Genomic DNA, 22,215 nt, shown 5'->3' on the forward strand with positions numbered 1-22,215 from the left:
ATGAAACCGTCCTGAAGGTTTCCTCAGCCTTGAGCAATTTCGTAATGCGGTTTCCGCAGCACCACTGCAGAATTTGTCTTCACTGGAAATGTTTACCAGAATTTGCTTTATCTTGCAGGAAAGTGGTTAATACGTGGTGGGAAAAGTTGTAATATCAATAGTTTCTGAGTTAGCTAGCATTGGGATTGTGTGGAGCATCTTGTTATCTTTGAACTATTTCAGCATTTTTTAGCAAAAGTACCTAGGATGCACCCAGCATCATATGGCCCTGATTGACTGCATAGAGCGTTTATGCCTACGGCCAGGTCTGTGGCACAGATAGTGTTCACTTCAAATGACTGCTAATTGTATCGGAATGGAAAATACTAATTCCCGTTTTCTGTTTTCAAACACTGCAAAGGATTGTGACCTTAAGGATGGTCAGCCACCACAACTCAGTTGTTCTTCCAAAATGGCTGGGCATTTAATTAACAGGAGTATGTGGCACTTCAGTGCTTAAGCTCACAGCTTATTTATAGTGTATACTAAATAAGAAGTTCTATCGTTGATTAGTGTTTACAGAATGAAGTTCTATTGGTAGAGCACAACCTTCCTCTACCAGTTTTGTTATGGAACCAGCTCTTATACAAATTAATTCAGAAGGGGAAACACAAGTTTAGCCCTCGCAGGGAACTTGGCCAGCAAAATATGTTGCCCCTGGCTGCGTAAACACTAATTTTGGACATAAAATTATACCCTATTTCAACAAATGTCATTATAGACATGGATGTCTACTCTTGAGAAAATAAGGATGACAACAAGGCAGGACAGCCTTTCTTGAATTGGACGTCTAGAAGGCCAAATGTGCTCTACAGGGTTGATGAGCAGCTTCCGTAACATTTGTGAACACGATAATTATCTGTAAGGCTACTGGAAGTGAATTATGGAAGCCTGTTTTTCTGGTCAAACAGTGGTGTCTGTTTGGACTCGCTGCAACTTTTGTGGTGCAAGACCTGTCAGTTATTTCAAAAGATAGCCCCCCCCCCCCCACCCCCCACCCCCCTTAGTACACACTTCTACACAGTGCACACAATTACTCTTTGTCCAGTAGATATAGAGAACATGACACTTAGTAGACGGTCTTATCCAATGGCTCTCTCTTCAACTCTGGAGGAGTGGGCACGAACAGGACCATTTCTTGTTGGTTTTTTGGAGGAAACACTGACAGTATCACTCAGTATAGTGCAACACGATGATATTGACATTGCTCATATTCTTAAATCTTAGAAATAGCTGCCATTTTTTGTATTTGTAGGCCAAAATGAACATGGCATGTGACAGCTTTTGTATTCACCTATGATCAGGTCAGATACCTGGCGTCTGTATGCCGAATAATTCAAAGACCACTTCGACTGTCAATCAGACGACGGAAGGCACATTATACTTGCCCGTGCTCAAATCTTGGAGTCCGTTAACTTTAGGAGCATCATTAACATCATTAGCACTGAACCTGATCATAGCTAGAAGATGATGTAAATCCACTGCGACGGAACAGATTCAGCACATGTTTCTAGCCAAGCAGGCGCGCTGTCAAGGAGAAGGGGCGGTCTTTCCAGGCTACAGTAGCTTTTCTCTCTGTCTTTCCCGTATCCCAGATAGACGCAACATGAACTGCACAGTAGGAGGTAAGGTTATTAATTCGGCTGGTCGCCAGATACGGTTAAAATACAGCTAGTGTAGTTGTAATAAATATTAACAGCACATCGAGCAATGTAGAGTAGACTTGTGGTTTGCTAGCTAGCTAACTGATTTTGAAGGCATTAGCTTGCGCTAGCGTGCTTGGTAACGTTAGGCAGCACCACTACCGTAGCAAGGTAGCCCATAATCGTCACGCGGTATGCCTTAACCATAAATCCGTGTCGTGGTGATGTGTGTTCTGGGATTTAGGCTGTTTGCCATAAAGCGACATTGACGGGAGCTAGACCCGTTCTGTAATCTCACGATCTAGACCGGTACTGGAAATCTTTGTGTTGTCATATATTTCCGACCTTGGTTGCTGTTGCTACCGGCTACAGGCAATTATGACTGCTAGCACGTGCTGAAATCTAACATTAGTGCATGATTTATTTTTTGTACTATTAAAGTTTGCTTACTGGAGAGGCACAGTAGCTTTTATAAATATTTAAATGTTTGAAGGCAAATAAGGACAAGTGATATGGTTTAGCCTACTTGCTTTGCATCTGTGCTTTTTTCCCCGACATTGGCAGTTTACCATGCCTTTTTGCCCAACACTGCCTGATTGACATTTTGGCGAATGAAATCATCGACAGTTACTTAATAATACAAATCTACCTGAGCTAGCATGCAATTTAGATACTACTTCATCATTTACATAGATTCTAGACATGCTCTCAAATGAGCCAGCCAGTTCAGTTAGGACTGAAGTCTTTCGCTAATTTATTACAGGTAAGTCAGAATGCATAAATGCTTTTAATATATTTAAAGGAGTAAATCTGGTCAGTGTTTTTAATCAAATTTCGGCCTGAGTGAAAAACATTTACTGTGGAGTGGCAAAACATTGCAGGACTACACTTATCTGAAAACAGTAATGAAAATAACTCATTGACTGTTTAGTACTGGCATGGTTACTAAAGTTCTAATCAAATGTTAAACATTAAACCGTCAAAACTCTCTGTCAATGTGCTGTTTTATTGGCTGAAGAACATGTTGCAAGTTTGTTAATAAAATGTCACAGTCAGCAATAATATAAAATTGTGGCTGCAAGTTTATAAGACTGTTCAGATTGAATTTGTAGCGTATAGCTACTTGTATTTTGTATTGTGGATGACAAAATACCAAAACCTACCAAACAACACATTTTAAAGAGGGTTGAAGTATTTTTAACAATCATTGACCTTCGAAAGTGTGGGTCGATGCTTTCCTTGGGGTCACCCCCCCCACCCCCCACCCCACACACACACAAACACACACACAGTGTGTCTCAGTCCACTAGACTATTCAAGTCTGGAGATTAAAAAAAAAAAAAGAGTATGTAACTATTTAACACCATCATCCAAGTAAGTGTGACTTTATGCAAAGTAAGTACGGTAGTATACATTTATAATTGTATGTTCAGTTCTAAGAGTCTGGAATCCAAATGTAATATTTAGAAGGAAAATGTTTTAACACCCAACAACACCAATTCATATGTGAAAATAAAGAGCGGAGTAAGTCATAATGGCTAAGGATCTGGTCTTGTAACCTAAAGGTTGCAGGTTCGATTCCCGGGTAGGACACTGCCATTGTACACTTGAGCAAGGTACTTAACCTGCATTGCTCCAGTATATATCCAGCTGTATATTTGAATACAATGTAAGTTGCTCTAGATAAGAGCGTCTGCTAGATGCCTGTAATGTAAAGACTTGACTGAAGGATCAAATTATAGATTTGGTCCTGTTCAGCAGGGCACAGGTTTGGCTTAATGCTTTACATTGTGGAATTAGTTTGCTTTTTATAGATACTTATTTCTTTGCTATCTCTACCAGATGGTTAAGGTAAGGCTGGCATTAGAAGGTCACAAATTTGTCAGCACCCCCTGCTTTTTTTTCCTGATAACATACAATTTTCTCAGTTGCTAGGCAACCACAGCCCTTCCACCATTTTCACATTTACATGTGAATGTAGGATTGATCCAGGAAATGGGTTTGTGTACCCACTTTTTTTTTGACAAATGAAATGCAAGGTTTTACCTTGCCTTGGGGGGTGGGCGGCGCTTGTTAGAAATTAAGGAAGGACATTCAATGTAAGGCGTTATCTGTTTAAAGAGATATAAAGTAATATGAAGCTGAACATAAATGGTAATGTTATTTAAGAGGTCTCCATATATTTTAGATGCCGCAAAGCCTGACATTACCCAGTAAGGGCCACATTCTTTCTTTCATATTTTTTGCATAGAATCATTTACCCTTAAGTAATACGAAAATGCACTTAATGACTAAGTAGGAGTATACAGCAGGTCCAGCCTATACGGAAAATTCATTTGAGTATGAATGGCGTTTTTATACCGCAGAATATTAAGGGAATTTTGTTTTACAGTGTAAAGAAGTCGGTGACTGTAGACAGCGTCACATTATGGTCACTGGAACCACGCACTGTACAGAGGTGTTGACTCTCGCATTTCGAATGAATGCCAAAGCGACCTTTCCTCTTTTACTGTGTAAACCTTAAGCTGTGTGTTCAGAGATCCGTAGTGTGATCCGCTTGTGTGTGGAAAGGGATTTGATTATGATAGCCTATAATAATACGACGTAGGCTACATTTGATTGTTAATGCACTGTTAATGCAGAAACTGCACCATCTAGCCTAGAAATAACTACTTTGGGTGAGGGCTGTGTCATTAGCTGGTTGTGAGCAGCAACGCTCAGTGGGAGGGCAGCATTAAAAACGTTATTTATTTATTTATTTATTTTTTACTTTACTATAGACCTCTGAACCTGTGTAAATTTTACCCGTGTATTAAAACTATTGAATATTTCGTAATACAATCTGAGGTAATTTTGTTGGGATGAGTTTGTACATCACGTTCCACGGATTGTTCTCCTCTGACAGTACATTTCGAGGCTTTGTTGTGTGTAGGTAGGGATTATCAGCAGACGTAGCGTTGTTGGCCTCCTGTCGCCGCGCAGTTTGTTCAGACACGCCGGCTGGTATGATCGGCGCGGACGCACGCTGCGATGGCTTGCCTTGTGCTATGGCACTGTCGCGGTAGGATTTATAAAAGGGCGAGACACAAGAAATCCTTTCCAAATTAATCTGCAGCGACGGGGAGCACTGTGTGTTTACAACCTTTTGCGCCAGTTGGCACAGGACTCGAAGGACCTATGTAGACACGGTCGCTGATGAAGCAAGTGTTTGTGGAAGGTTCACGAAACATTCCTTAACTTCCGTTAAATTGGGTCTAGCTAGCTAACCTGTCATCCTCTGGCTAACACGAGATGCTCTCTGTGCTACGCAGGGTTTCTCATTCATAACGTGCTTGCGGAGATGGCCCACGTCTGATTAGCAGGGGGAGCTTAGTCAGTGTTTACATTTTAGCGTAAGCTAACAGATTGCTCGTTCGTACGCATTAGCTTTTTTCACTGAGCAGATGATCGGCGTCCCTCCCTTTCCGTTCTGATTCGTGTGCATAGAGAGAGACTGTGTACTGTAGCACATCGCTGCCGGCTTTCAAGTCCAAGCGCTTATTGAATTTTGTGGACCGTGGGCTGGCTGGTGCTTCAGCTGGCGTGACTCATAATAAGTATGGTTTAATGGGCTGCATCTGAGCCTGTTCTCAGCTCCATCAGAAAGGCTTATGAAAATTAAAGCGACTTGCTGTCAGGGCGTGCTTCCAGCGCTTGATCACCAGGAAACTTGTGATCGCAGACAAATTCGACGTCTCCGAATTAGAACGTTTGTGTCCATGCCGTTTTCTCATCGTGAGAAAAAAAATGGACAGTTATGGAGAAGTACTGTTGTATTTTCACCCTCACACCTGGGGCCAGTTGAAATTTATCCAAGAGTGATTTGATCCCTGCATCAAATTATTCCATGTAAATGTAATACTTCCATTAATTTGTTTTTGAAAATGGTATGTCCCAGTGTCCTTAAGAAATATATCTAGTTCCTTTAGAGGATTGCTCTTCCAATGTACATAATACTTGGTACACCTGTGCACTAGACCAATTGCTGGGTAATTGGCAGCACACTGAACACAAACAGAGGTGAACCACAGAAAATCAGCCAAACCTTGGAAACAGCCTTTCCTCTTCCTGTGACAGGTGACAGGGTTAGGGTTAGGTGACAGGTGACAGGCCTTGCTCCTCAGTAGTGACGTGTGCTAACTGGATAAATAATTTATAAGCACATCTGCAAACTGGGATGCTTTAAGGTGCCTGTAACTTTTTCAGTTTGTAAGTGCATGTGCCCCTTTGGGATAAAGTTCATGTAGAGCCGTGTGTGACCGTGAAGTGTTCCATCTCTGTGTACAGTAGGTTAGAGGCCTAGACACAGCTCCTAAGCAATCAGACAACACACTGGTGACCTTGTGCTACTCCTACATTCTTCTACAGATAAGAGTATTAACTGTGGAACGGCTCATCTGCACCAAAAACCCACTCAAGTTGTTTCAGGAGTTATTAATAGCTTTTTTTTTACAATCCCTCCTCAAATATGCAACCCTCTGTGCCAATGACAATGGAGAGAAAATGGTCTCTCCCAAGGTCAGCTCTGATTAAGTCTGACATGAAGAATTCCACAGAGAATGTTTTAATGTGACCGCGTCATTGCTTGAATATCAGATGCGGACAGTTCTATAATTTCTAAAATTAGATGAGGCCGAACAAAAAATAAATAAATGAGTCAAAAAGGGCATCTGATCGATTTAATTTGGTGAATTTGGAGGCGCTTTTGAACTGTGAGTTGCTAAATAACCTGCTGGCTAAATCCCTGCTTCTGAGAGTGATGGGCTGTTATTGGATTGGTCTGCAGGATGCCGCGGCGCTAGGATAACAGCCGATTTAATGGGCCAATACTGTGACGCAACATGCATGCTCTAGAGGGGCGACACATTTCATGCACTACTGATGCTGTTAATTAAGTGACAAAATTAGCCTAATCATAGTCATCCACGCTACAGTTGAGCATTTGAAGTCCCCTGATGGATTTGTCAATGAAACAGTGACCGCGGTGCGGGTCACGCAGCATACTACAGGAGAGCTAGCACCCTTTGGCGGAGATGCGCATCTCAGTAAGTGCAACTCGTAACCTGTAGGAACCTAGTGAGTAGACAGGGGGTGTTTTTCCAACAACAACAAGAAGCCTGGCCAACATGAACCTTAGTTCTGGGCTGCCTTACCCTGTTCCTAGTGATTCACCCTTCTGTAGGTTTTCATTTCAATTCTTATTGGACAGACTGAATTTAACTAATTAGCAGCTCAACAAGACCTCTAGCTGTTGAATGAGGTGTGCTTTGTTAGGGTTGCAGTGAAAAACAGCAGGACTCTAGATCTTCAGGTACAGGGTTGGGCAGCCCTACCTTAGTTGATATATTGTGTAAGTTATGTAACATTTATGAAACTTATACTTGGTGACTAAGGATGATGCTTCCAAAGTGGGTGTAATGCTATAGTCAAATGCACATTCCCACAGCTTTTGATGTGAACCAAGCTGTCTTTAAAAAGGCATAGCCCCTAATGTCTGGGTATTTGCAGTGTTAGGTTCAGTGATTTTAAAATGCAGGGGAAAAATTGTCAAATAAAAGGTTTTTTATTTTTAAGATCATTTCGTAGTGTAGAGCATCCAACTTTTTTGTCTTTCTTCTGGGGGCGCTGAAAGACATGCGACAGGTTGTAGATAAAGTCCCCCCTCACTCCTGCACCCCCCCCACCCCCCCCCCCCCCCCCCCCCCCACCGTGGTGGTCATGGCCTGAGGGATGGGTCCTCCGGCCACTTTCTCTGATAACAGAAATGTGTCGTGCCTCCTGAATGATTGTCTCTCCCAGTAAATTTACCTGTGTAAATGAGGTGTGTCCACAAGGTCACGCTTTTCTTCCGCATGAAACGAATTAGCATGGCGCTCCTTGAACTTTCCCCTGTTTTTAACTGATAGCGGCCGGCCGCTCTGATAGGCCGCTAACGCGTTCGACACGTGCGGCTTGCAGCGGTTTGGGAAGGCCTGTGTCAGGTCTTCTCGCGGTTGTTAACAGGAGCGTTTCATCACATTTCGGTTATCTGAGTGCAGCGGGGGCAGTCTTGCTTCTTATTGTACGTGCTAAAAGCAGGCGCGTATTCTGTTTAATTTTGCATGTCTCAACAGGTAAAGATGACGATTTGCAGTAAATGGAAATTTAAGGCAGTGGTGCTTGGTGAGACAGATGAGGTGGTCTCACGGAATTGCATTTGTTTGTCTTACTTCGTGTGTCAAGGTGTGTTTTTGTTTTACTGTGTACAGGCATTATGTCAGACAAAACATAAATGTGACGCCAGGCAGGGCATGCAGAGCAGTGATTGGTAGGGGTGTGTGTGCGCGCACGTGTGTGTGTGTTTGAGAAAAAGAGAGAGACAGTATGATCCCTTGTAGTCCCTCTACCGTTTGATACTTTGGTTCACAATGTGAGAGGAACTGTCTTATTCCCTTCTCCCTGCACTTTTGTTTGATATGATTGAGTAGAAATAGCTGGTTTATTCCGGTTGAAGCCAGTTGACTTCAGTGGGCTTGAGTGTGGAAAGCAGAGAATTTTTAAAATCTACTTATTTTAAAGTCTGGACTAAACGGGAGGTCTAAAATAAAGCACAAAGAACAACGCCTCCTCTCCCTCTCAGTCATTGCCTCCCTCACGCGCTCACAGAGTCCTGTGACCGCTGGCTGCTGGAGGGGTAATTGAATAAGTGTCTGCACATTTCTCACAAGGCTGTCCCTCTGTAACCTTATGGGCCCTCGGTGGCCAATGAGGAGCCAGGAGATCCAGTGAAAATCAAGTTGATTGGCTCATTTTTGGAGAGTCGGTGATTTTCTGCTGAATAAGGCATTGTGGAGATCTTAAGTACAGAGGAGTAAAGAGTTGTTAAGCTTTAACTTTGTAGTTCACGAAGTTGACGAGGACCTGATTTAAAAAAGAGCTTATTTTAATGACCGAGATACTATTTTACGACTACTTTACGATTGTAACTCCTAGTGACAAGTGGCGAGAATAATATTAAGTAATATCAGTCATGCAGTGAAAAACTGCATTAAAAACTCAATGTGCATTTGATATAATTTATCCACTCATCTTTGCTCAAGCTGGTGATTGATTTTTTTTTTTCGCCCAATGGTAATTAAAATTTTAAGCTCATTGAAGTGAACAAGTCATTTTAAGTAATTTTTAAAAGATGTGCTTGAAAATAACTTTTATGAGAAACTTATTCTTTTTACAGCTTCTGCAGTGCCATTGGAGAAATAACCTTCTCATTGGTTCCTGGCTGGTTCCCCTCCCTCCACATGGCACCGATGATTGGTCTTTGAAAGGAAGCCACTCCCACGGGGATTATAAGATATCTCCGGTCGTCTGGGAGACAGCCTGCCCAGTCTGTCAGATCAAGACTTGAGAATGTAAGTACTTCTCTTTGGAAGGGGATTTCTCTTTCCTTCTGTCTGATGTCACAGTAGCCTTTTAAAAATTTTTAAATAAAAAAATGCCTGCAAAGTTAGGCAAAGTTGTGTTACATTAGCATAGTTCAAAACTGAATGTTATAAAGTGCTTCTAATTCAACCTGGCTGAACTGAACTGAATGAATGGTAGTTTTTATTTAGCTGAAAGACAGACATTCACCATGCATTTGAAAGAGACACTTTGTCTTGGCTTGTTTTATTTTGGGGTGGGGTCTGGTTTTTGTTTTTTTTCATTGAATACCCTATGAGGAATTTGTGTATCAGATTTCTCACTGACTGGCTATTTATTGTGTAATTTAGGAGTTGACGGGGGGGGGGGGGGGGGGGGGGGGGGTGAAGGGGGTTACTTGGTCCTGCCGCATACTGCAGTAATATGTTGGCAAGTCCCTCCGTGGCATTTGGAAAATGACTTCTTCACTACAGGCAGCGTCTGAAGATATAATACTCGTTTGATTAAGCTCGGTCTCTCTCGGTCCTGTTAAAAGAGCCTGAGGACGGCTCTCTCCGGCGCGGGGTGTAACCTAGACGCTCGAGGGGTTTCGGGAACCCCCCTGGTGATTTATCGGGGCGTATGAGCAGGGTAATGGGATATCGCCGGAGTAACCACGGTAATGGCAAGCCAGCGAGTGCCAGGAGGAGAGGTTTCATGAGCAGAGGCGGGCGGGACGCAGGGGTCCTCAGTCCTGCCCCTGAAGACCCCCAGGACCCAGCAGGGTGTGCTGGTTTTTGGTTTTTGGTTTTATTTGCTCAGTTTTACCCTTGTTGTTGTTCTTCTTCTGTTTCTTCTTTATTTATTTATTTAATGTTCTCTGTGACACAAAATGAGGGTAGGGCCCTCATTTGCTATGGTGTCAAGGTGTAATAGAACCAAAAACGAATACGAAAATAAGAAATTAGAGGAGAAAGAGAAAATATAATAATAATTGTTCTTTGTATGACTTTGTGCTGATTTAATAACTAAACCCAGCAGGCCCTGTGGCCCCGTGGCCCTCTGGGATGGGAGTTGAGGAGTCCTGTTCTCATGCGGTGGTGGGAACATAAACACTGAGCTGTAGCACTATGTAGCCTGAGACGCACTGCAGGGGGGACAGCGTGAGCAGGTCGTCTCTCCTCCTCTTCCTCGCAGAGCGAGCCGCACCTGCCCAGAGCGTGGAGGCGCGGCGGGTTTTTGGCGGGCGAGCACTGGCGGAGCGTTGCCCCGATCGTAGCGGTCGCCCCCTCGCCGCGGCGGCAGCGGCAGCGGCAGCAGCGCCGCCATGGCGGACGTGGTGCAGATGCACTTCACCACGGTGGACTACGTGATCTTCGTCATCCTGCTGGTGGCCTCGACGGGCATCGGGCTGTTCTACGCCTTCTCCGGCGGGCGCCAGCGCACCACGCGCGAGTTCCTGCTGGCCGACCGGAGCATGAGCTGCCTGCCCGTCTCCCTCTCGCTGCTCGCCACCTTCCAGTCGGCCGTGGCCATCCTGGGGGCGCCCTCGGAGATCTACGCCCACGGGACGCAGTACTGGTTCCTGGGCTGCTCCTACTTCCTGGGGCTGCTCATCCCCGCGCACATCTTCATTCCTGTTTTCTACCGGCTACAGCTGTCCAGCGCCTACCAGGTAAGTCCCGCCCCCGATCTGTCACCATAGAAACTGGTTACAGCTGTCCAGCGCCTACCGGGTAAGCCCCACCCCTGTTAAGTTACCGTGGGAACTGGTTACAGCTCCAGTGCCTACCAGGTAAGCCCCACCCTGTTCTGTTACCCTAGAAAACTGGGTACAGCTTTCTACTTCTTACCCGATAGGCCCCACCCCCGTTCTGTTACCGTGGGAAACTGTTACAGCTCCAGCGCCTACCAGGTAAGCCCCACTGCCATTCTGTTGCCATGGGAACTGATTACGGCTGTCTAGTGCCTACCAGGTATGCCCCTGCCCCATTATGTTACCGTGGGAAACCGTTACAGATCACTATTACCAGCCAGATATGTCCCCTGCCCTGTTCTGTTGCCATGGAAGTGGGCAGCAAATGAAGTCATATAGATTTTTGGAGAGAGAAGGGGATGTGTTTTTTTTTTTTTTTTTTCTGTTTCTTGGTGAACACATTTTTTTGTTTAAAAAAATCTCATAAAACCTGTCCGCTTAAGATTTTTATGATAAATAACATATCTTGTTTTTCATCTAATGCAAAATGATTGGCCTACTTCACACATTGCTGTGTATCACAGTTTAAGACCAGTTCCACTACATTTTCATTTTTAAATATGTTCACAAAGATTTCCCTGCTTGTTGATGTGCAGCCCTCTTGGAAAAAGTTCAGCAAATTTTCATAATAAGAGCTGGCAACATTCTCTCCCCACCTCTTCCCTTCCCTCGTTCCCACGTTATTTATAGTGACCTTATGGTTGTCCAATGTTTGCTGTTATGCTTTTTTTATTTAATTTAATTTTTTTTTTTTAATCCGTGTATACCTTTGTCTGTGTCACTTGCAATGAGCATTGAGCTGGAGGAAAATTTCCATTTTATTTTATATTTAAAGGACAATAAAGTTTTCTATTCTATTCCATTCCCACGTTCCCTCCTTTCTCATGTTCTTTTTGTTCCCTCTCTCTCTCTCTCTCTCTCTGTCTCTCTGCAGTATCTGGAGCTGCGCTTCAACAAGACCGTCCGCGTCTGCGGGACCGTGACCTTCATCTTTCAGATGGTGAGCGCTCTTCGCGTAACCGTCGTTCCGTCTGTTTGCGCGACGGTCGGCGAGAAGGGGTCTCTTTGCGAGCGGGGAAGAAAGCGGCACACGCGATATATTTATTTTTTGTATTATTACTTGGCCCGGCGGTAATTAAATCTGCGCTCTCGGTGCCCGAGGAATCGTTGACGTGAGCTCGTTACGTCCCCGTCGTTTAGCGGGGTGCTCTTAACTGCTGGACGTCAGCGCCACTCCCGGGAACACGGGAGTACGATATCGCCGGGCGAGAAGGCACAGCAGGCCCGTTTATTAGCAGTGAGCGTGAAGCTATCCGCACAAACCAGCGATTAGCTGAACAAGGGAAACATAGTATGTCCCTTAAATACACACTGCGGAGGGTAGAGGGCGGTGCTGGGTTTTGGGAGGCGATGAATCTGTGCGGGTGTGTTGGGCGTGGTCTTCGCTGCTGGGACGGCCCGCTGTCTAACCTGTGAGCGTGACCCCCTCTGTGACCCCGCCCCCTCCCCCCCCCCCCCCACAGGTGATCTACATGGGCGTGGTCCTGTACGCTCCCGCCCTGGCCCTCAATGCAGGTAAGGGAAGCCCCCCCCCCGCCGAACCCGGGAGTGCTGTGGGCCCCCGAACCGACACGTCACACGCATTCTAATGGAGTCCAGTCAAAATGAAGGCAGGCAGTCCTGTACATGAATGAAGGAGAGGTTTGGGAACCGCTATAATAGAGTTTTTTTTTTTGGTTTTCTTGTAGTTACAGGATTTGACCTCTGGGGGGCCGTGCTGGCCATGGGACTTGTGTGTACCCTCTATACAACACTGGTAAGCTGTTACTGTCGGTGTGTACTGCCTTTGCCTTGTGAGTTAGGAAGCGCAACAGCGGAACATTTTGTGTTCTCCGCTGCCGACTGCATTGATGCCGGAGTGATGCGGGGACAGGAGGAAACTCTGTCTCCCAGCATGCCGTGCGGCTGATGAGGAAATGTGCCCTGCCGACAGGGGGGGCTGAAGGCCGTGATCTGGACGGACGTCTTCCAGACGATAGTGATGTTCGCGGGACAGCTGGCTGTCATCGTGGTGGGGACGCACCAGGCGGGGGGCATCAGCGAGGTGTGGAGGAAGGCCCAGAACGGGAGCCGAATCGCGGGCTTGGAGTGAGTGCTCGACTGCTCTCTCGGGCCATGGAACCTCATTACGTTACATTAAATCACATCACATCTGAGAGGCTCTCTTATCCTGAGCTGCAGGAAGTACAAGCACAAAATTAAGTGTTCTCAGTAGAGCAACAGGAACTGTTGAGAAGGATATTTAACAGTTAGAGCAAGGGTGTAAAACTCCAGTCCTGAACCAGTGTCTGCTGGTTCTTGTGCTTTCCTATCAATCAGCAGCCAATGTAGGCCGTGGAAACAAGGTCTGTGGACCGTTTAGCCAATCAGTGACTTAAATGAAGCACTTAAGTGCTGAAGTGTTCCAGAAACCAACAGGCACACCAACCTCCAGGCCTGGATTCTTGACAGCACCCCGTGAGTTGTAGCCAGTGACTGTGCAACAGGATGAACAGTAGAACTTAAAAGTGTTGATATAACAAACTGTCATGCCAGCTTGCCTGGAAATAAAGATAAGATATAAAGACAAGATAAGCCAGAGGAGGAAAGTGCGAAGGCTGATAAAGGTGGTTTGAGACCGGTCTGGGCAGGATAATGCTCCTGCTCTGTTATTTTACAGTAGGGTTTCTGGATGTATGTCAGGTTTAGGGAGGAGACTGGTGTGATCGTTCTGTTCTCCCCCCCCCGTCCCCCCGCCCCCCCTCTACTGCAGCCTGAACCCTGACCCGCTGGAGAGGCACACCTTCTGGACGCTGGGCGTTGGGGGGGTGTTCCTGATGCTGGCCCTGTACGGGGTCAACCAGGCGCAGGTGCAGAGATACCTGAGCTCCCGAACGGAGAGGGAGGCCGTCATGTGCGTAAGCCCCGCCCCCCTCGCCCCCCCGGGCCTGTCCCATTCACACAGCCTGCGCTCAAATTTTAATCGGGCCACGTTGAGAGGAGCAGGTGCTCAAAGTGAGAAAAGCCTAGAAGAACTGTTTCACTGCACCCAGTCATTACACAGAAAGAATATACTTTACCAAAATGAATACAAATGAATGACAGCAGAAATAATAATACAAATATACTTAATCAAATCGAACAGGCGGATTGGGCACTTGGTGTAAAAGGGACAGGTGTCAACATCCCCCCCCCCCCCCCCCCCCCCCACACAGGCCTGAACTTCAAATTGGGTACAAGAGTTTAGAAATGAGCTTCACCAGAAGTGGCCATTGTGTTGTGTTGTCATGGTTACCAGTAAATCAGGTTTTGCAGCCACTCCCACCTCCCCGCTCTAGGAATGCATTTGAACTTGCAGGGTGTGCGCACGTGTGCGTTTAGCTTTTTCAGTTTCCGTTGTCGTAGTCGACGGGACGGTGTCCTGCTCGAGGAATCGCTGAGCCCATGAATTCTCTGTCCGTTTGTGCGAGAGTGGCCTTCTCCTGAGAGGGGCCTTCTCCTGAGAGCGGCCTTCTCCTGAGAGCAGCCTTCTGCATGTTTACGGCCTTGTTTCCCCCCCCCTCACCCCCCTGCCCCCCCCCCCTCTGGCGGTGCAGGTCCTGCTACGTGGTGTTCCCCTGCCAGCAGATCGTCCTCACCCTGGGGTGCCTGATGGGGCTGGTGATGTACGCGCGCTACGGCGAGGACAGTCCGCTGGACAAGGGCTACGTGACGGCCAACGACCAGGCGAGTGCGCGTTCCCTCCCGCGACGCAGTGCGACAGGGGGGGGTCCTTGCGCTCGGGTGGTGGCTAAGCCGGTGCCTGTCTCCGCAGATGGTGCTGTATTTCGTGATGGACGTCCTGCGGGACCTTCCCGGTCTGCCGGGGCTGTTCGTGGCGTGCCTGTTCAGCGGCGCTCTCAGGTACGGTGATCACCCCCACCCCCCGCCCCCGCCTATTCGCTCCCCCCTCCCCTCAGTCACTCTAAAGAAGATGAAAATCCATTTCGCTTATTGCATGTGTGAGGTCCGGTCTGGTTCAGTACAAGAGGGAACAAAGCAACAATGCTACTGTCACAAAACCAGATGCACCACAGCTGTCTTAACAGTGATGAATGCGTAGTACTGGGGTGTCGAACTCAAGTGCTGGAGGCCCACAATTCCTGTGGGTTTTTTGTGGTTTCCTCGCAGTCTGCAGCCAATTTAGGCCTCAGAAACTGTGTGTGTGTGTGTGTGTGTGTGTGTGTGTGTGTGTGGCCTGTTTAGCCCATCAGCGAATGAAAGTGAAGCAGTCACGTGATTGGCCTGCCTGGTTTAGAACGTGCCCGCCCAGGCGGAGAGACTTGGGGCAGCTGTAGGTGACGGAGCCGCGCCGTGTTCCTCTGTCGAACGCGATGTCCGTCTCGCCCCGCAGCACCATCTCCTCGGCCTTCAACTCCCTGGCGACGGTAACCATGGAGGACCTGATTAAGCCCTACTTTCCTGCGATGACGGAGGCCAGGGCCACGCTCCTGTCTAAGGGCCTCGGTGAGTAGCGGGGCATCCAGGGGCCCCACAGGGTCACATAGGGCTGCAGGCTTCAGCTCAATAGTCACAGGTTCATTCTCTCTCTCTGTCAGTTTACTCTCTCACTTTAAAATGTATTTTATTCCTAAGACCTATTTCTGTATTATCAAATTAAAAGCATTGATTATATAGCATTTGAACAGCGAAAAGAAAATGGTGAAAATTGCAAACAGACAGAAACGACATTATTAATAATACAAAATCTCTCTGTCTCCCATCCCTCCTTCCCCCTCGCTTTCTCACACTCTCTTACACTCTCTCCCTCTCTCTCACTTGCTGTCTTGCATTCTCTCACTTTCACTCTCTCTCTCCCTCTCTTGCTCTCTTACTCTCGCTCTCTCACTGGTGTTCTCCCACCTTCTCTATCTCCCTCTCGTTCTCACTCCCTCCTCTCTCACTCTCTCTCCCTCCCTCCCTCTCTCTCTCTCTCCCTCTCTCTCAGCGTTGGCCTATGGCCTTGTGTGTCTGGCTATGGCGTACCTTGCGTCTCTGATGGGGTCAGTGCTGCAGGTAAGGACACGGTTGGCAGCTTTGTCCCTTGCCTCCTCCTGGAGTGCTTCAGTGGAGGAATTTGCCTCTCATTACCCTTTTGGGCTCTTGACAATTCTCACTCTCCTTAGCCCATGATTTTCGCAATTCAGTCCTTCACCGTTTATCATATTCAAACATGCAGTTCTCTTCAGTTTTCCATGGTCAAGATATATGTGAAGACTACTGGAAATGTCCAGCTTGTGTAGCGAGAGCTCTTGTTGGTGTGCACTGCAGTGTGTTTTATAGCAGTGATAAAGCCGGACGGAGCATTAACACTTTTACCCCCTCTCTCTGTCCTAATCCCCCCACTCCCAGGCGGCACTCAGCATTTTCGGGATGGTGGGCGGTCCGCTTCTCGGCCTGTTCTGTCTCGGAATGTTCTTTCCGTGGGCCAACTCCATCGTAAGTGTCTGACCATCCGTCCGTCTGTCTGTCTGTCTGTGCAACGGTCAGGGGTCAGTCAGTCTTCCACCTAACAATCTGAATGACATCAAATGTGTGTAGTGCAGCATAATTTTAATGCTCCCAGACAGTAATTTATTTAGGGAAATTTCTTTGGGGGGGGGGGAGAAAATTTAATTTGAAGGAAACTGAGGAACAGACAGTGTAGGTGGTTTAAATGCACGTTTGTCTGTAAAAACAAAACAGCTCCGAGCGGTGAAACTGTGCAGGTACGTTATTTTTAGCCCCGCAGCTTGATTGACGTGTCATTACCCTGCACCTGTGCGTATGTCTGCAGGCATGGAAGTTCTGCTCCTCCCACAAGGCTGGGTAATAGAGACAGCAGATGGGGGGGGGGGGGGGGGCAGGGCTAGAGGCTGTCAGTCAAGGTTCTGTCACTCTGTTCCCCCAGGGTGCTCTGGTGGGATTGGCTGCCGGTCTGGTCATGGCCTTCTGGATCGGCATCGGGAGCTTCCTCACGCGCGTCGGCCCCCCCGCCCCGCGGCCCCCCTCGTTCAACGTAACCACGGGCAACATGACCACCGAGGTCATGACGACTCTCGTCAGTGCCGTCACCACCGGCAGGCCCAGGCAAGCGGGGAGTTTGTCCTTTTTTTTTTTTTAGGGGAAACGTTTTTGCCCTTGTAGCAGACGAAGGCATAATTAAAGCCACCAAATTATTGTGAGTTTGTCAGATTAGGGGGTCTGCAAGTCTGTTCCTGGAGTGCCGCGGGGTTTTGTTTTCGCCTTAAAAGTCAGCAGGCATTTCAGACCCACAAAAACAAGTGAGATGAGTTACATTACATTACATTACATTACAGGCATTTGGCAGACGCTCTTATCCAGTGTGACATACAACAAAGTGTATACCCATAACCAGGAACAAGTGTGTTGAAAACCCCAGAGGGAAGTACAGTTCCAAGTGCAGGGAACGACTGTGTAGTTGAACTTGGACCCTGTAGGTAAATCTGATTAACACAACAAAAACAGCAACAAAGCAGTCTATGCAAATTAAAACAAGCAGTTAACTATTATCACTCAATGAGGATCCATCAGGTGCTGAGAGAATGAATACCCAGAGACTGTGAGGCTCTCCGGGACCAGGGTTACACATCGCTGAGTGAGATATTAGGATTTCATCCAAGCATCTTTATAAAAAAAACAAAAACAAAAAAACACTCAAATTCGTCTCCTACGTGGTGTTGCTGTTGGTCTTGAGTATTGGCTTTCCAGTTGATATCTGGCCTTTGCTCTAAGTGGTGTCTGCAGTCGAGACAAGGCCCTGTCTCTAAGCAGTCTCTCTAAGCGAGATGGAGCCTCTAAGCAGTCTCTCTAGAGGCAGTGCAGTCTCTAAGCAGTCTCTCTAGAGGCAGTGCAGTCTCTAAGCAGTCTCTCTAGAGGCAGTGCAGTCTCTAAGCAGTGTCTCTAGAGGCAGTGCAGTCTCTAAGCAGTCTCTCTAGAGGCAGTGCAGTCTCTAAGCAGTGTCTCTAGAGGCAGTGCAGTCTCTAAGCAGTCTCTCTAGAGGCAGTGCAGTCTCTAAGCAGTCTCTCTAGAGGCAGTGCAGTCTCTAAGCAGTCTCTCTAGAGGCAGTGCAGTCTCTAAGCGGTGTCTCTAGACGCAGTGCAGTCTCTAAGCAGTGTCTCTAGAGGCAGTGCAGTCTCTAAGCGGTCTCTCTCCCCTCTGCAGGCCTACGGGGCTGCAGGCTCTCTACTCGCTGTCCTACATGTGGTACAGCGCTCACAACTCCACCACCGTGGTGGTGGTGGGACTGATCGTAAGCTTCCTGACAGGTAGGGGGCGCCACAACACCGAAAACCTGCACACCCTCATTCAGAAATACAACTGGAGCCGACCTGCTACACTCCACGCTCAACACCTTCAGCACATTCATACACAGTGGACACTGGGTGTGCTTCTGCTCAACCTCAGAGTGGGTCGGCTCTTAGTTTCAGTCATGAGTTTTACAAATAAGTGAATAATAATTATGTTGGGTATATTCTGTGGTCTAGTTGCCTTTAATTTGTCATTGACATTGGCGAACGAACCATTCTCTCTCTTTGAACTGTGAGGCTAAGCCACATTACAGCTGGGTTGACTTACTCTCTAGTGCCCCCAGTGGTTGTCCTGTTAGTGTGTAAAAACAGGGCCTGCTGGCCTGTGCCGGAACAGGGACCTCTGACACGGGCAAAGACGCCCTGTCTCCGTGGATCTCTCTGCCGCCTGTCATTTCATTTGACCTCGGCTCCGGTAACGGTTACCAGGCAAGGAGTGCTGAAAAGCTGCGTTCTGATTGGTGGTCTGGTGGCTTGCCCAGGTCCAATGAAGGAGAAGGATGTGACTCCGGGCACCGTGTACCCTGTGCTGGGGAAGCTGCTGTTCTTCCTGCCCGAGCGCTACAGGGAGAAGCTGTGCTGCGTCACCCCTCTGGGGCAGAAGGCAAGTAGCGCAGTCTCACTGCGCCGGGGGCGGGGGGGGGGTGAGGGGAAGAGGTCTGTACAATCTAACCACACTGAGGGAAACATTTCTAATGCCTTAAAGCAGCGTTTGATTTTTTGAAGTTTGATTTTTCTACATTCTCAGCTCTTTGTGTTTAATTCCAGGCCTTATTGCAGGTTGCCTGATTCATGACGATCGGTAATTTGGTCACTTGTGCATTTTTGTTGATCCCTCTGGCTTTGCGGTCGGTGTGAAGATTCGAGCCCTCAGCCACACAAGGAGGTTGAGGGTGGATATTGATTTGTGTATGGTCAGGATTGTATGTGAGGAGGCCAGTGGTGTGATAATGGGTGTGTGTGTGTGTGCGTGTGTGTGTGTGTGTATGTGTGTGTGCGTGTGTGTGTGTGTGCTCGCACGTGCGTATATCCGCGCAGGTCAAGACGCTGGACACGCAGCCGTATAAGATGGCGCAGAAGGAGAGCAACGGCTTGGCCCTCCCCAGAGAGGACAAGACTGAGGATGAGCAGGAGCTGGAGGAGGAAGGGGAGGTGACCCAGCCGCCGCCCTGTCGCTTATCCCACATGCTTCAGGAGACGGCGTTGTGATATCGCCACACACACACACACACACACATGAACACACACACACACATCATACACACACGCATATTCTCGGACTGAACCCGTCCGTTCCCCTCCAGGTGGTACTAAACCACAGACGGACACGTTTCCCTCACAGCAAAAAAGCCTGAGGCCTTTTGCTCTGACCACTTCGTCCAGAGTCTGTGTGCATGTGCGCTGCCTGTGCACGGTGTGCTCGTGCATGACGAGTGGGGGTCATATGTGACCCCCCCCCCCCCCCCTCCCCGTTTCCCCTCAAACCCACTCACAGCACTGGTCTGCGGTTTTGTGGCCGTTTGCACTGAAAGAAGTCGCACAAAATCTCGCAGTTCATCCGGTGTGTGGTGAAGGAGGTGTGAGCTGCCAAAAAAATAAAAACTCTAGCAGTAGAGGTGGAACTTTGGTACGATAAACTTTACTGTAGAAGAAGCCATCATGTTTAGAGCCAAGGGCCTGCCGCCGGACAGATTTAGGACCCTGGACTTAATTAACTGAGCGCTTGTAGTCCTTTTGTTTGTTGCTCGGTGTCTTTGAACTTTCATCTGTCACTCTGACAATGGCGGCCATTTTGATTTGTTAGACGCACAACTCAGTGTTGGATCTCCACTGTGATCGAGTTCACAAGTTCCGTTTTTATATGTTGCAGCCAAGGGGCGATTCGGACCTTCGATGTAATTGTGTCTTTGTATTCTTTTTTTTTTTTCTTTGTAGAGAAGAAAGTGAAATGCGGTACACAGTTGTAGCAAAATGATAATCTGAAGACTGAGGTTCTGTGTGTTCTCTAGGAAACGTGGTTGAATGCACTGAGCGTCAGTTCAGTTAACAATGGTACGGTTGGTGTTTTGATTCCAAAGAATGTTCGTATTCATTTGCTTTACTTTAGACTGTGATGTCATTCTGTTCCAAGCTGCTATGAGTCACCCCGATGATGTGTCATACGCTGTGCCATGATGTACAAGAAAAAAACAAAAAAAACAACACTTTTCTGCCTGTCTGCCACAGAACACTGATAATGATTGACATTTCAGTCTAGTGTTCTAGTGATGTGACATACTTGTGATTTCTGTAGTTACCCCGTACGGTCAGTCAGGGGTATTATTTTTCCGTTATAATGAGGGAATGCCACTAAATGTCCCCCGTGGGATTGTGGGTGAGTTTTAACGGTTGTTCGTGAGTTTGTGGATGAGCTTTGTTAAGGACCCTCTGCGATGCATCTCACCCCATCGTGTCAGAAAGTGCCTCCTCTTCATAATCCTGAATGTGTTTATTTTCTCTCGAGCCTCTGGTTTCTGTTCTGGCAAGAAGGCGTTTCAGAATTTCCAGAATCTCCGTTTTTATGTTCAGTGCTTGTCTGCTTTTTAGCAATGGAGGGACATAGAAGATTCTTCTGTATGTGGCAAAGATTTATGTCTTGTGTGGATTGAGGGCCCTGTTTTTGTTCTCCTCTTTATTTGAAAGTATTTTAGTGTAGAATGGCCTCTAGAGATGATGCCTTGTAAGATTATTTTTTTTAAACGATAATCTTAATCTGATAGTTTTAATTCTTGCTCATTTGTAAAATAAATAGACGATGAACTATTAATAATATTCATGTTAGTTTGACCATATTCCTTGTGAATTTTGGCTGGACAGCTTATTACAGACAGTGAGAGACAACCCACCGTAGATTAACAGGAACCAACAAGCTGGTGATGACCGTCCCCTTAAGTGCTACAGTGCATTTCCTCTGATCTGATCAAGAGTTCGAAAATTAGACCAGATCTATGAAAAGCATTTTATTTAGTTTGTGAAATTGAAGCACTGTATAATAAAAGAAAAGGACAGGACAGTAATTGTGTTTAGTCTCATGTAAGTGATTGTTTTTATTAGCTGTGTAATACAAAGTATTGCCTTATTGGTGATTTTTAAACATGATGGAGAACCGTCGTTAAATATATTGGTACATGTTGTTAGTTAGACCATGGATGAAAAGGACTCAAAATCAACGATGGAAATACTGTGTTATTGCCATGTGTTTTATGTTTTTGTTGTATTGAAAATGACTGTACTTTTTTCTTTTTTTAAGCGATTATTATTTTCTGAAATATGAAGACTTGTCTTTGAGTGTAGAGGCTATGTTGTGGGACACAGATTATTTTGTGTCCAACAGAGTCCAGGTAAAGGTTTGTGTTCCTCATGTGCAAACCTCAGTTCAAACCATATGTCATGTTCATTTTGGATCACTGTGGACATTTCCTGGGTCAGCCTGCTGTTGTGTTATGTCTGTTGTGCTGTTGCTGAGTCCTTGCCAGGGGAATTGTGGGTGTATCTGTGGTGCAGTCTGGGTATTTGAGTTTCTGTGCCCTTTGCTCTTCGTGTCTTGCAGTGCTTTTTAAATGGGTTTGTTCTTGAAGTCTCAACGTCAGTGCTTCTGGCTTTATTTTGTGTCTTGTTGAAGACCAGGGAATATACACTGAATGGTCTTTATTCTCATCCCCAAAGAACATTTTTCCATCATCTCATTTTCTTCTTTAAAAAAGAAACAACAACTGAAAAATAACATTTATATGGACTAGCGCTGGTTAGCCTTTTTTATTATCTTGTGACAGAGTCATATATAAACTTTATATTTTCTTAAAGAAAGAGAAGTATTTAATGCTGGAAGATCGCACCGCTTCTTATTTTTTCTTCTCCAGCCTGAAATTACTTGAAGTGTGTAAGTGTAATACTGCCATTTTAAAATGAGTTCAGTCCCTTTGGCCATGACGTC

At 46.6% G+C, this 22,215-nt stretch overlaps 1 protein-coding gene across 1 annotated transcript; it reads left to right on the forward strand.

Annotated features, from left to right (window-relative positions):
* The first annotated feature begins 1,149 nt into the window (after positions 1–1,149).
* Positions 1,150–21,942, forward strand: slc5a6a (solute carrier family 5 member 6a). The gene is made up of 17 exons (XM_035422637.1): positions 1,150–1,664; positions 8,935–9,109; positions 10,296–10,773; positions 11,789–11,854; positions 12,378–12,429; positions 12,603–12,670; positions 12,848–13,002; positions 13,667–13,807; positions 14,490–14,619; positions 14,708–14,796; positions 15,287–15,399; positions 15,881–15,948; positions 16,285–16,371; positions 16,823–17,001; positions 18,097–18,200; positions 18,725–18,846; positions 19,281–21,942. Exons 3-17 carry the CDS (start codon positions 10,426–10,428, stop codon positions 19,449–19,451), a joined length of 1,893 nt encoding a protein of 630 aa, XP_035278528.1. The 5' UTR covers positions 1,150–1,664; positions 8,935–9,109; positions 10,296–10,425; the 3' UTR covers positions 19,452–21,942.
* Positions 21,943–22,215: the final 273 nt, after the last annotated feature.

Source organism: Anguilla anguilla, chromosome 6 (assembly GCF_013347855.1).
Source record: "Anguilla anguilla isolate fAngAng1 chromosome 6, fAngAng1.pri, whole genome shotgun sequence".
Taxonomy (NCBI): domain Eukaryota; kingdom Metazoa; phylum Chordata; class Actinopteri; order Anguilliformes; family Anguillidae; genus Anguilla; species Anguilla anguilla.

Excerpts from the sequence above, each read along its gene's own strand:
- slc5a6a (XM_035422637.1), top strand. The coding sequence starts at position 10,426 with ATGGCGGACGTGGTGCAGATGCACTTCACCACGGTGGACTACGTGATC. Across the intron at positions 12,671-12,847 it reads GTACCCTCTATACAACACTG|GGGGGGCTGAAGGCCGTGAT; the intron begins GTAAGCTGTTAC and ends CCCTGCCGACAG. Across the intron at positions 18,201-18,724 it reads GATCGTAAGCTTCCTGACAG|GTCCAATGAAGGAGAAGGAT; the intron begins GTAGGGGGCGCC and ends TGGCTTGCCCAG.